The sequence below is a fragment of the Nannospalax galili genome, unplaced genomic scaffold (genome assembly GCF_000622305.1).
Source record: "Nannospalax galili isolate Female #2095 unplaced genomic scaffold, S.galili_v1.0 scaffold185, whole genome shotgun sequence".
Classification (NCBI taxonomy): Eukaryota; Metazoa; Chordata; class Mammalia; order Rodentia; family Spalacidae; genus Nannospalax; species Nannospalax galili.
This window is the reverse complement of record NW_008355474.1, coordinates 941,414-954,321: the sequence shown is the minus strand read 5'-3', so window position 1 is coordinate 954,321 and position 12,908 is coordinate 941,414. Positions and strand designations below refer to the sequence as shown.

The following is a 12,908-nucleotide window of genomic DNA, read 5'->3' as shown; positions in this document are numbered from 1 at the left end:
TATATATATATAAAATCCAGCAGATGGCAATGTCAAGCTTGCAGCTTCATCATGAAGGCTAGGGTGAAACTGGGTATGTGGGAGAACCTCAGGGACCTGAGACCATATTTTTTTTTCTCTCTTGCATGTCTCACAGTGCTAGTATAGGGATTTTTACATAAAAGAGTCTCAATAAAATTCTGAGAAAATAGATTAATGCTAGTTAAAGCCATTAGTTAAGGTGAGGTCAACAGGAAAGAGAGTAGGTGGGACTAAGGATAAAAACTTGTAAGTAGCCAGGCATGATGGTGTATGCCTTTAGTCCCAGCACTTGAGAGGCAGAGTCAGGTGGATCTCTCTGTGATCGAGGTCAGCCTGGTCTACATAGTCAGTTCCAGGCCAGCTGGGGCTACAGGGAGACCCTGTCTCAAAAACAACAAAAAACTGTAAGTGGAGTATAGGGGAAGAAGAGGAGCCCATATGCTAATTCATGGGTGGAATGAATCTCTGGGCAATAATATCCTCCCCATGCTTTTTTAAAAAATATTTTATTTATTATTTTTATTTTATGTGTATGAGTGTATTGTCTGCATGTATGTGAATGCACCCGTGTTGTGCAATGCCACGGAGGTCAGAAGAAGGCTTCGGATTCCCCTGGAACTGGAGTTAAGGATGGTTCGTACCTACCATGTGGGTGCTGGGAATCAAGTCCAGGTCCTCTGTAAGAGCAGTCAGTGCTCTTAACTGCTGAGCCATCTTTCCAGCCCCCTCCCCATGCTTTTAATTTCTTTTCTTTTTCTTGTGTATGTATGTTTGTGGCATATATGTATGTTCACATGTGTGTGAGCATACATGTGCTCTTATGTGTAGAGGCCCAAGGTTGACATCAATAGCCTTCCTCTATCACTCTCCAACTTATTCATTGAGACAGGGTCTCTCAGTTGAACCCAGAGTTCACTGATATAGACTAGGGATCCTGCCCCTGCCTTCATAAGGCTGGAATTATAAGTGGACACCAGTACCACCTGGCATTTACATGGCTTTTAGGATCCAGACTCTAGTCCTCACTCTCCCCAGCCCTAATTTATTTATTTTATTTTATTTTTTTATTTTTTTGGTCTTTTTGAGACAGGTATTCCCTGTAGCCCCAGCTGGCCTGGATTTGATATGGAGACCAGGCTGGCCTCTAACTCACAGAGATCCACTCGCTCCTGCCTCCTGAGAGCTGAGACTAAAAGTATGCATCACCATGCCCAGCAGTTTATTTCTTTTTAATAGACATTGCTAATCAGGCTTGATACATACATCAAAGTCACCTTTGACTGTCCTTCCTTCACACTGAACTGGTTGCTGAGTCCTGTGGATACTTCCTTATACATGACTTTAAAAACAGTGATTATGGGACTGGAGAGATGGCTCAACAGTTAAGAGCACTGACTGCTCTTGCAGAGGACCAGGGTTCAATTCCCAGCACCCACATGGCAGATCCACAGATGATTCCTAACGTTCTTTTCAGGCTCCCATATTCAAGGGATGAACTCTAGCTTTCAAGAAGCATTTCCCTGCAGAGAACATATTATACAAATCCAATAGATGGCATTCTAACACCACAGTTCAAATACAGAATGAATTTTTAAATAATCTCAATTTTTATTTTTTTCTAATTTTTATTTTATGTGTGTGGATATATTGCCTGCATCTAGATAAGGGCACCCATGTCATACAGTGCCCAAGGAGGAGAGAAGAGGCCGCCACTGGAACTGCAGTTTTGGACAGTTGTTAGCTGCCATGTGGGTGCTGGGATTCGAACCCAGGTCTTCTGCAAGAACAGCCAGTGTTCTTAACTGCTGAGCCATCTTTCCAGACCCTAAATAAAATATTTTTTAAAAAATGATTATGCCAGGCTTGGTGGCGCACATCTTTAGTCCCAGCACTCGAGAGGCAGAGGCAAGCAGATCTCTGAGTTCGAGGTCAGCCTGGTCTACATAGTGAGTTCAGTCCAGCTGGGGCTACAGGGAGACCCTGTCTCAAAAAGACCAAAGCAAAACAAAAAAGCTTTATAAAATAACATTTGCAAAATGTAGGAGACAAAGAAAAAATTTAAAAACCTACTTATACTCTTACCATCCAGGCAAAAACAATGTTAACACTATTGATATTCTTCAACTATTAAAAATGTTCTGTAGCCGGACGTGGTGGTGCATGCCTTTAATCCCAGCACTTGGGAGGCAGAGGCAGGCAGATCTCTGTGAGTTCTAGGCCGGCTTGGTCTACATAGCAAGTTCCAGGCCAGCTAGGACTACAGGGAGACTCTGTCTCAAAAACATCAAAAAAAAAAGAAAAAAAAGTTCTGTATGGGCCAGTAAGATGGATTAGCAGGTAAAGGCACTTGCTGTGCAAGCCTGGCAACCCGAACCCAGAATCCATCCCCAGAACCCATATAAAGGTGGAAGGAGAAAGCCAACTCACAAAGTTGTCCTCTGACCTCTATACACACTGTGGCACATACATCCACAAATACATATCATGTATACACAGTAGTATTTTTTTTTAAGCCTGTGTTTGTCTTATTTTGTTCACACCACCACCAGCCTGAAGCAGGTCCTCATCTGTTGCCAGCCCCATGCTTGGCTGTCTGGTCAGTTATATAAACTTCCTAAATGAGCTCTCTGTTTCCAGTTTCTCTTGCCTTCCATCCGTTTTAACCACAATTGCCAACTCCATTAAAAATTTCTGGCTGATTGTGCTTTAGTACACAAAAGCTTTCTGTGTCCCTTGTTCAGGTTCAAATTCCCTACCCTGCTGTCATTTGGAGCCCTGTTGGCTAATTCAACTGTTTCAATCATACTTCCCCCCATTTTTTCTACATCTGTATTTTTCATGCCTTGGTACTATTGATATCTTGAGCTTGATAATTCAATGTTGTAGGGCCTGTTCTGTGCACTGTGTGAAGTTTAGTAGCATCCCTACCTAACCTCTGTACACTTGATGCCAGCAAGACCCCTCCACCCTAAGTCAGATGACCAAAATGTGCCCATACATTGCCTAGTGTGCCTTAGGGTGCAGAACTGTCCCCAGCTGAAAATCGCTGCCTTCCACATACCTTATATCAATCCAACTGCATTGCCTGCTTCTGCCCTTCACTCTACACCTCCCCTGTCTCCTTGGTCTTTGCTGCATTGTCCCTTGAGACATCACTGGCAACTTGCAGTCAGCTTGTCAAGGCATAGTTCAGAGGAATCTTCCAAGGACTTCACCCTTCCTATCACTAATTGCATGCATGTAGTGCATATACATACATCCAGGCAAAACACTCATACATAAAATAAAAGTGAATACTTTTTTTTTTTAAAGTGATGGTAGGCTGGCCATGGTGGCATATGCCTTTAATCCCAGTACTTGGGAGACAGAGGCAGGCAGATCTTTGTGAGTTTGAGGCCAGCCTGGTCTATATAGAAAGTTCTAGAAGGGCAGCTGAGGCTACAAGGAGACCCTATCTCAAAAAAACAAAAAAAAAAAAAAAAAAAAAGTGATGGTGCTAGAATCCCATGACAGTGATCATAAACTGGGTATGTGGTTATGGGAAGAGCGAGCACTGTCCTGGACTTCCTTTTCTTTTCCTTTTGCAGTGCTGAGGTGAAATCAGGGCCATATGCCTACAGAATACATGCTGTCCACTGAGCCACACATTCAGCCCTGCCCTGGTTTTCTAAGTTGTGTATTAAACATTTTTTTTTTTTTTTGGAACCAGAAGAAAAATTCCACTAAAAAGATATTTAGAGCCAGGCGTGGTGGCGCACGCCTTTAATCCCAGCACTCAGGAGGCAGAGGCAGGCAGATCTCTGTGAGTTCAAGGCCAGCCTGGTCTACAGGACAGCTGGGGCTACAGGGAGATCCTGTCTCAAAAAAAGACCAAAAACAAAAAGATATTTAGCAGTTAGTTGAAGGAGTTGTAGGATACAAGGCAAAGTTTTGTTGAGTTTGTCTTTGTTTAGCAACAAAGGGCTATTGGCAAGCAGAGTGGAAGAGGCTGTGGGGAAGAGAGACAAGGATGCAGACCAAGGTCACAGGCGAGTGGGAGGGTTGAGTGACAAAGGAGTCAAGCTTAGAAAGTGGAGTAACTTCTATGTGCAGAGAAATGTCGGGGATACAGACAGTAAATACAATATTCAGCTAGATAATAGCCTAATGCCCTTCCAACTTGAGACCAGGTTTCCAGATGAAGGAGCTTGTGTGATCTGTGAATGACCAACCATATCTTCTCTCCTTTAGCTTCCTGGAAGAAAGGATTTGTTCATTGAGGCAGATCTCATGAGCCCCTTGGATCGGATTGCCAATGTCTCCATCCTGAAGGTACCAACCCTTTTCTTGGGGAAACTTTTCCCCTGCTTTCTTTGAACAGTTTTTCTCTTCATGAGCATTCCCAGTTCTGAAGAGTGACTCCCTTGACAGGGTAAAGAAAAGCAGCTCAGCAGCCAGGTGTGGTGGTGCATACCTTAAATCCCAGCACTCGAAAGGCAGAGGCAAGTGGATCTCTGTGAGTTTGAGGCCAGCCTGGTCTCCATAGTGAAAACAGGCCAGCTGTGGCTACAGGGAGACCCTGTCTCAAAACAACCAAAAAAAAGAAAAAAAAAGATAAGCAGCTCATGTGGGTAGACAGAGAAGAGACTAATGATCTTGTTTTGTGATGTTTGTATTGTTTAACTTGGGGTTTTGACCGTTTAAGGACGTGAATTTTAAGCCTTTAGTCCCAGCAGAAGCAGGTGGATTATGGGAGCAGCCTGACGCCTAGAGTTAAAGCTTTAAGAAGTTCTCTGTGTGTTGTGCTTTGGGCTTTTCCAGCTCTTACATCCATTGTCTTGTTGGGTTCTCTGTAGCAACATGAAGTAGACAAGCTGTACAAAGTAGAGAACAAGCCAGCCCTCAGCTACAGTGAACAGTGAGTATCTGGGAGCGTGTGTGCTGCCTCCAAGCAGAGAAGGTTCCTCAGGGCACATTTGCCTCTGACTTGTCCTTGGCTCTTGGCTGAGATTTGTAACCAGGCTGTCTGTCATATGGCTCACTTGCTGAGCTTTTACAATGTTTTATTTTTTTTTTGGTCTTTTTTGAGACAGGGTCTCCCTGCAGCCCCAGCTGTCTCTGGAACTCACTATGTGGACCAGGCTGGCCTTGAGCTTTTACAGTTTTACCCCAAGATTTTTAACCTCTAAATGAGTCTTGCTTTCTGCAGTTCCTCCCACTTTGTCCTCTTCCCTCTCCATTCCATGGCATCACCTACAACTGGATTTATTAATTTCCCCAAAATTGTTATCATTCTACTTCTGTCATGAACCCCCAAGGTTCTTGCATGAAGGCATTTGCTGTCAAGCCCAACTATCTGAATTCACTCCCCAGAACCCACATGGAAGGAGAGAACTGACTCCCACAAATTGTCCTCTGACCTGCACATGTGCATCATGGCACATGTGCACCCATATACATGCATGCCCACAAAAATAAAATTTTTAAATGTAATAAAAAATTTGGCCTGGAGAGATGGCTCAGTGCTTAAGAGCACTGTTTGCTCTTGCAGAAGACCCAGTTTCAAATCCCAGCACCCGTATGGCAGCTAACAACCGTCTGTAACTCCAGTTCCAGGGGCTCCAACACCCTCTTCTGAACTCCATGTGCATTGCACGACATGGGTGCACTTAAACACATGCAGGTGATATACTCATACACATAAAAAAAAAATCATAAATGAAATAAAATGAAATATTTTTAAAATGTAATAGAAAATTTTAAAAAGTACCTCTCAGACTTCACATTTCTTATTGGATGTAGTCCAGTTGAGCATCATAGATTCCAAGGCCTTGATGCTCCCTGTGCCATCTTGTTTTTCACATGTCCTCTTCAAGCCTCTGTTGACATGTGCTTCCCATACACATTCCAGATGTGCCTTTACCTTTGGAATGCCCTAATCACTCTGCCTGAAACTGTCCCCTGCCCTCTGCTCTTGTAAAGAACAATGTGTTTTCAGAGCCCAGCCCCACCCTTCCATGAAGCTTTCTGTCTCCCTTCCAGTCCGGGTTGATTTTCTTCTCTGGATTTCTGGGGCATTTTGTTTTGTTCTGTTCTCTTGGTATGTAGTCATATATGGCAGTGCTGGCAATCAAACTCAGGACCTTGAGTGTGCTAGGCAAGCACTCTACAACTGGACCATATTCCCAGCCCTTTGATTTATTTTAAAAGTTTGTCAAACTTCAGTAATGTATACCTTCTCATAGAGGAATAACTTCTTGATACATAGAGAATACATGCATAGACCCAGTTTGAATTGTACTTGATTGATTTTAAATATATATGTGTGTGTGTATGTGTGTATGTGTATATATATATATATGGTTTTTTATGTGTGTCTATGTGTGTATCTGTGTGTGTCCCCAGCTGTCCTGGAACTCACTATGTAGACCAGGCTGGCCTTGAACTCTCAGAGATCCGCCTGCCTCTGCCTCCCAAGTGCTGGGATTAAAATTAAAGGCGTGTGCCACCGCGCCTGGCAATTTAAAATATTTTTTATTTATTATTTTTATTTTATGTGTATGAGTGTATTGCCTGCAGGCATGTGCGTATACCTGTGTCATGCACTGCCCACAGAGGTCAGAAGAAAGCGTTAGATTCCCTGGAACTGGAGTTACAGATGGTTTTTAGCCTTCATGTGGGTGCTGGGAACCAAACCCAGTTCCTGTGCAAGAGCACAGTGCTCTTAACCGCTGAGTCATCTCTCTAGCTCCTGATTAATCTTATATATATGTTTGTGTGTGTGTGTGTGTGTGTGTGTGTGTGTGTGTGTGTAAATGTAAAAGCAATTGATACATGCATCTTTTTTGGCCTGAATCATAAATCTTTTTTACTGAATCATAAATCATTTAAGAATAGGAGCTACTAGGTCCATCCTAGAGCCAATAAAGACACACATATCATCACACTGTACTTGTATTTATTTAGAGGGGTCTTCTGTTGATTGGTGCATGTTGGCCAAGAAAATGGGCATTGCTTTGTCTAGAGTAAGACCTGTAGGCCTGGTCAAGAAACACAAGTGGTCATAGACTTGGTATTGTTTAGTTTCGCCTTAGCTGCTATCATCAGTTTCATGATTTTAGTTAACTTTTTTTTCTCTTTCTTTTTTTCCCATAGATTGTGCTTCTTGGTCAGACCCCGCATTAAGAATATGCGCTACATTGCCAGTGAGTGAACTATGGTACTATGTGTAACTAAGAGCAGGGAAAAGGTGGGCAAGATAGAAGGGCCTTGCCCATAAGGACCCTTTAATAAGAAAAGATTTGCTGGGAATAGTGGTGTACGTTTGTAATTCCTGCACTTGGGAAGTCAAGGTAAGAAGATTGCAATTTGGAGGCTAGCCTGGATAGTGTAGCAAGATCCTGGAGGGAGGAAGAGAGGGAAAGGAAGACGAGACCTAAAGGAAGGCAGGATGAAGCATACATGTCTGAAACAGCCCTGTTCATCTTGGGAAGTTTCTCTGCTCCTTTGCATCTGGCCTATTGCTCACTGAGCTGCATCTTTCTCTCTGTAGATCTTGTCAATGCTGACAAATTGGCTGGCCGAACTCGAAAATACAAGGTTATCTTTAGTCCTCAGAAGGTGAGCTTGGATCCTAGAAGGGGTGATATGAAGGTGAATAAGGATGAAGACTGGGAGTGAGGGGTAAGGGGCCAGTAGCATGCTCGCTTTCATTAATGAATCCATGATTACTACACAGAGAGTGTGTCACCAAACTGCCCCAAAGAAAGTACTGTGGATTGTGAATTGTGAGAACTGGTTTCAACATAGACCTATCTACATAGATCTTTAAAAAAAATTTTTTTTAATTTTAATTAATTAATTTATTTTTGATGTTTTTGAGACAGGGTCTCCCTGTAGCCCCAGCTGGCCTGAACTCGCTATATAGACCAGGCTAGCCTTGAACTCACAGAGATCCTCCTGCCTCTGCCGCAGCCTCTGCCTCCTGAGTTCTGGGATTAAAGGCCACCATGCCTGGCTTTTATTTTTATTTTATTTTATGTGTATGAGTATATTGCATGCATGTAGTAAGTGCACCCATGTCATACAATATGTGCAAAGGTCAGAAGAGGGCATCAGATCCCCTAGAACTGGAGTTAGCCCCCATGTGGGTGCTGGGAATTGAATCCAGATCCTCTGAGTTACCAGTGTTCTTAACCGCTGAGCCATCTCTCCAGCCCTAATCTCTCTCTCTTTTTTTTTGTGGTGCTATGGATCAAATCAAAGTCCTTGGGTATGTTAGGCAAGCACAGCACCACCTAACTACATCGCCAACCCTACATAGTTTGTGGGGTTTTTTTGGTTTTTGTTTTTTTTTTTTTTAAGTGAACTGCTTTATGTTTTTGAAATGAAATCTGCTATGAGTCCCTGTAAACACGTTCCTGTATAGTAAAGGTGTATGATGCTATGCCTTCCCTATGACCCCTTTCCTGTATCCCTCTAATAATAAATAAAATAAATCATCACCTACCACCTTTCATATACTCACCCAAGGGATTTGACTGGGCTGTTTTGAGGTTACTAGAACTACACCACTGTATATTGGAAAAGCCTTTTCTTTTTACTTTAATTGACATATAATAATTGTACACATTTCTGAGATGGGAAAAGCCTTTTCTTACATAGGGAGAAAATTTTAGAAACCATTTATTCCACCTCAACTCTAAGTAGCTGAGGGAAACAAAGCTCACATTCACACAGTGTGAGCCAAGCCAAACTAGATCTCTTTAATAATTGCAGGGTTTGAAGTAGCATCATAATAGCACTTATTTCTTGACTCCTTTGAGCTCCCCTTTCACCTCCTGCCAGCTAGGTGCATCATAGGTCCATCCTCAACCTAAGTGACTAGCAGACATGAGGTACCAGACCTTCACATTGCCCACTGTGGCCTATGAAGCTCTACAAGAAGTGTGTGCAGGTAGAAATGGAAGTTGAAAGGGCAGAGCTGTATTCCTTTCCAGTTTGCCTAAGACAGTTCTAGAGAAAACAGAAGCATTAACTGAGACTGAAGACTCAAACCAGACTATTTGTGTATGAATCCTTGTTTTAGCATTTATTATCTACATGATCTTGGATAAGGTACTTAGCTACTCTGAGTCTCCATTTCCCCATCTGTAAAATGGAGTTGATAATAGTACTATGACTTTTAAGTGACATGACTTTTTGTCTTTGTTAAAATAAGAAATCTAAGGCTGGGAGTGGTGGCGCACGCCTTTAATCCCAGCACTTGGGAGACAGAGGCAGGCATCTCTGTCAGTTCAAGGCCAGCCTGGTCTACATAGTGAGTTCCAGGAGAGTTGAGGCTGCAGGGAGACCTGTCTCAAAAAGACCGAAAAAAAAAAAAAAAATCTAGTGGGATCATAGGCTTATATGTTTTTCTCATTGTGTAAAATAGATGAGGAAAGAGCCAGTGATAATCCTTTTTTCGTTGTTTGTTTTTTGAGATAACCTGGAACTCACTATGTGTTGACCAGGCTGGCCTTGTCTGCCTCTGCCTCTGGAGTGCTGCAATTAAAGGCATGTACTATCCCACCTGGCCCTGTTCTTGTTTTTATGGTTCTTAGAAGATTGATAGTGCAATATTGCAAATAATTATCTTGACTAGGAATGAGAACATGAAGTATAATGTCTTTTTTTGTTTTTTTATTGTTTTTAGTGACAGGGTCCCATAGGCTGAGCTTGAAGTCACTATCTTCCCACCTCATCCTCCCAAATGCTAGAATCACAGGCATATGTCACCATGCCTAACCTAAATATAACACTATTAGGGCAAGAAATTATTGAATAAGATAGCCAAGTTATTAAGAGACATGGCAACAATTTTTAGTTTTTGGATTTTTATAACCTCTCCCTTTTCAATATTGTTTCCAAGAACAAATTTATATTAACAGAAAATAGAGAAGTTCATAAGTAACAGCTTCAAATAATCCTAAAAGCCATTGTATTAAACAGAAAAACAAAATTGGTATTTTTGTGAATGTTCTCTACTTAATATCCTGTCTAATCAAGTTCTTTTAAAAAGTTTTTTATTACATTTTACATGTGTGTGTGTGCGTGCGTGCGTGCGTGCGTGCGTGTGTGTGTGTGTGTGTGTGTGTGTGTGTGTGTGTGTGTGTAAAGGCATGCCACACATATGGGACTTGCAAGAGCTGTCTCTCCTTCAACTTTGTGGGTCTGGGAGATCAAATTCAGGTCATCAGGCCTGGCAGCGGGCATCTTTATGGCTGAGCCATCTCGTCAACCCTTATTCAATAACCTAGTTTTATATCAGGAAAATCCTCTCACTCAGTACTTAGGGGGAAGAGGGTGCATTTTTGTCTTCTTGAGACACGTTATACTAACTAGGAGGGTTGGCAATTTTCAGGCTGGGCTCTGGATTTGATTTGTTAGCATTAGAAGCTACGGATGTCATTCCCTGTGCCATAGAAACAAAATTGAAAAAAGGAAAAAAATCAAGCCTATGGATTTTAGTGTTACTGGCAGAAATGAGTGAGAGATGAGTAGGATTCTTCTGCATAACAATAGACTAAGGAGCTCATAACACGAATCTGTACCTTTAAGAATGAGTTACGTGGGTGAAGGCAAGCAGCCCTGGAAAACATTAAGAACAGCACCTAGTCCATAAGTAGTGTTTGAGATACATTAGCTAGTCGTGTCATCATCATTGTTGGACATGAGTATCCTCTGTACACTTCCTAATTATCCCCCACCCCCCAAAAAATTTGTTTTTAGTCCTGTGTGGTGGCGCACACGTTATATCCCAGCACTCAGGAGGCAGAGGCAGAGGCAGAGGCAAGCGGATCTCTGTAAGTTCAAGGCCAGTCTGGTCTACATAGTGAGTTCCAGGCCAGCTGGGGCTATAGGGAGACCCTGTCTCAAAAACACCAAAAGAAAAAAAAAATTGTTTTTGAGACAGGGTCTCACTATGCAGTCCCAGGTGGCCTATAATTGACTATGTTGACCAAGTTGGCCTCAGACTCACAGAGGTCCACCAGCCTCTGCCTGAGTGCTAGGAATAAGGGTGGATACCACCATACCTGACTAACTGCAATTTTTTTCTGCTTCACTTGTTTCAGAGGAGAAGATACAGTCTTTTCCTTCCCAAGATCAGCAGAGCCTTTTCAGCCATGTACCCCCCCATCCCTGTCATCCTTTTCTTGTCTTGCTTCATAAGTAGACCTCTTCTGTCTTTACCTATGTCAAGTAGTTTCTGAGTAATCTCTATCTGCCCTTTCATCTCTTCTGCTAATAGGACAGATGAAATAAGGGATTGCTCTTGTTTCATGGCTTGTGTTTAGAGTGATCTGCTTGCATGGCTTCTGTTTCCTCATCTCTGGTTTCTTTTTTTTTTTTTTTTTTTTTTGTGTTTTTTTTGTTCCACATGGTGGCTACGAACCATCCTTAACTCCAGTTCCAGGGGAATCCGAAGCTCTCTTCTGACCTCCACAGCATTGCATGACACAGATGCATTTACATACATGCAGGCAACACACTCATACACAAAAAAAAAAATTATTTAATGTGTATGAGTGTATTGCCTACATGAATGTAAATGCCCCCATGTTGTTGACGTCAGAAGAGGGTGTCAAATTCCCCTGGAACTAGAGTAAGAGAGCTGTCAGTCGCCATGTGGGTGCTGGGAACCAAACTGTGTCCTCTGCAAGAGCAGCCAGTGCTCTTAATTGCTGAGCCATCTCTCTAGCCCCTCATTTTTATTTATTTATTTATTTTTTGGTCTTTTTTGAGACAAGGTCTCCCTGTAGCCACAGCTGGCCCAGATTCGCTAATGGAGACCAAGCTGGCCTCGAACTCACAGAGATCCACCTGCCTCTGCCTCCCAAGAGCTGGGATTATCATTTTTAAATTTTTAAATTTATTTTATGTGTATGAGTGTTTTGCTTGCGTGTAAGTTCACCCATGTATGCGATGCCTCCATAGGCCAGAAGAGAGTGTTGGAACCCCTGGAACTGGAGTTTGCAGACAGCCATCATGTAGGTGTTGGGAACCCCACCTGGGTCCTCTGGAAGAGCAGCCGGTGCTCCTAAACACTAACCATCTCTCTAGTCCCGACCTTCTTTTTTTTTTTGGCTTTTTGAGACAGGATCTCCCTGTAGCCCCCAGCCGTCCTGGAACTCACTGTGTAGACCATGCTGGCCTTGAACTCACAGAGATCTCTCTGCCTGTCCCTCCCCGGTGCTGGGATTAAAGGCTTATGCCACCATGCCCAGCTGACCTTTTTCTTTTTAAAGAACTTTTAAATTGCATTTATTTGCATCTGTCTCTCTGTGTATATGTATGTGGGTAAGTGTGTTTGTGTGGGTGCACACATGCCACAGCACACATGTGGAGGTCAGTGTGTGAGAGTTCGCTCTTCCCATTTACCATATGGGCTCTGGAGCTTGAACTTAAGTTATCAGGCTTGGCAGCAAGCACCCTTACGTACTGAGCCATCTCAAAATCTTTCATCCTTTCATGTAGTCTTCCTAAGATCTCTGTGGTTCTCAGTTGTGTGATGAGGCACACCTATAACCTCAGTACTTAAGAGGCTGAGACAGGAAAATCTGGAGTTCCAGGCCAGCCAGCGCTACATAGTGAGACCCTGCCTCAAAACAAATAATTGGATGTGGTAGTACATGCTTATAATTCTGATACTCAGGAGGGAGAGGCAAGAGGATCAGGAGTTCAAGGCAGCCTGTACCAAATAAGACAGTGTCTCAAAAATAAAAACAAAATGGGGCTGGAGCGATGGCTCAGCGGTTAAGAACACCGGTTGTTCTTGCAGAAGATCTGGGTTCAAATCCCAGCACCTACATGGCAGCTAACAACTCTCCATAACTCCAGTCTCAGGGGATCTGACAGCCTCTTCTGAC

The 12,908-nt window shown here is 42.8% G+C and overlaps 1 protein-coding gene across 13 annotated transcripts in view; it reads left to right on the top strand.

The window, feature by feature from the left end:
* Vps33b (VPS33B late endosome and lysosome associated) overlaps nt 1-12,908 on the top strand; it is a 30,191-nt gene that overhangs the window by 2,340 nt on the left and 14,943 nt on the right. For 3 of the 13 annotated variants that reach the window (XM_029555916.1, XM_008852789.3, XM_008852792.2), the window contains 4 exons: nt 4,252-4,332; nt 4,857-4,918; nt 7,156-7,205; nt 7,553-7,620. In XM_029555916.1, coding sequence (XP_029411776.1) covers nt 4,252-4,332; nt 4,857-4,918; nt 7,156-7,205; nt 7,553-7,620 — 261 coding nt within the window. Of the gene's footprint in view, nt 1-4,251; nt 4,333-4,821; nt 4,919-7,155; nt 7,206-7,552; nt 7,684-12,908 lie in introns of those variants that run through there. The other 10 variants (XM_029555915.1, XM_017803092.2, XM_029555922.1 and 7 more) reach the window with 8 other exon arrangements.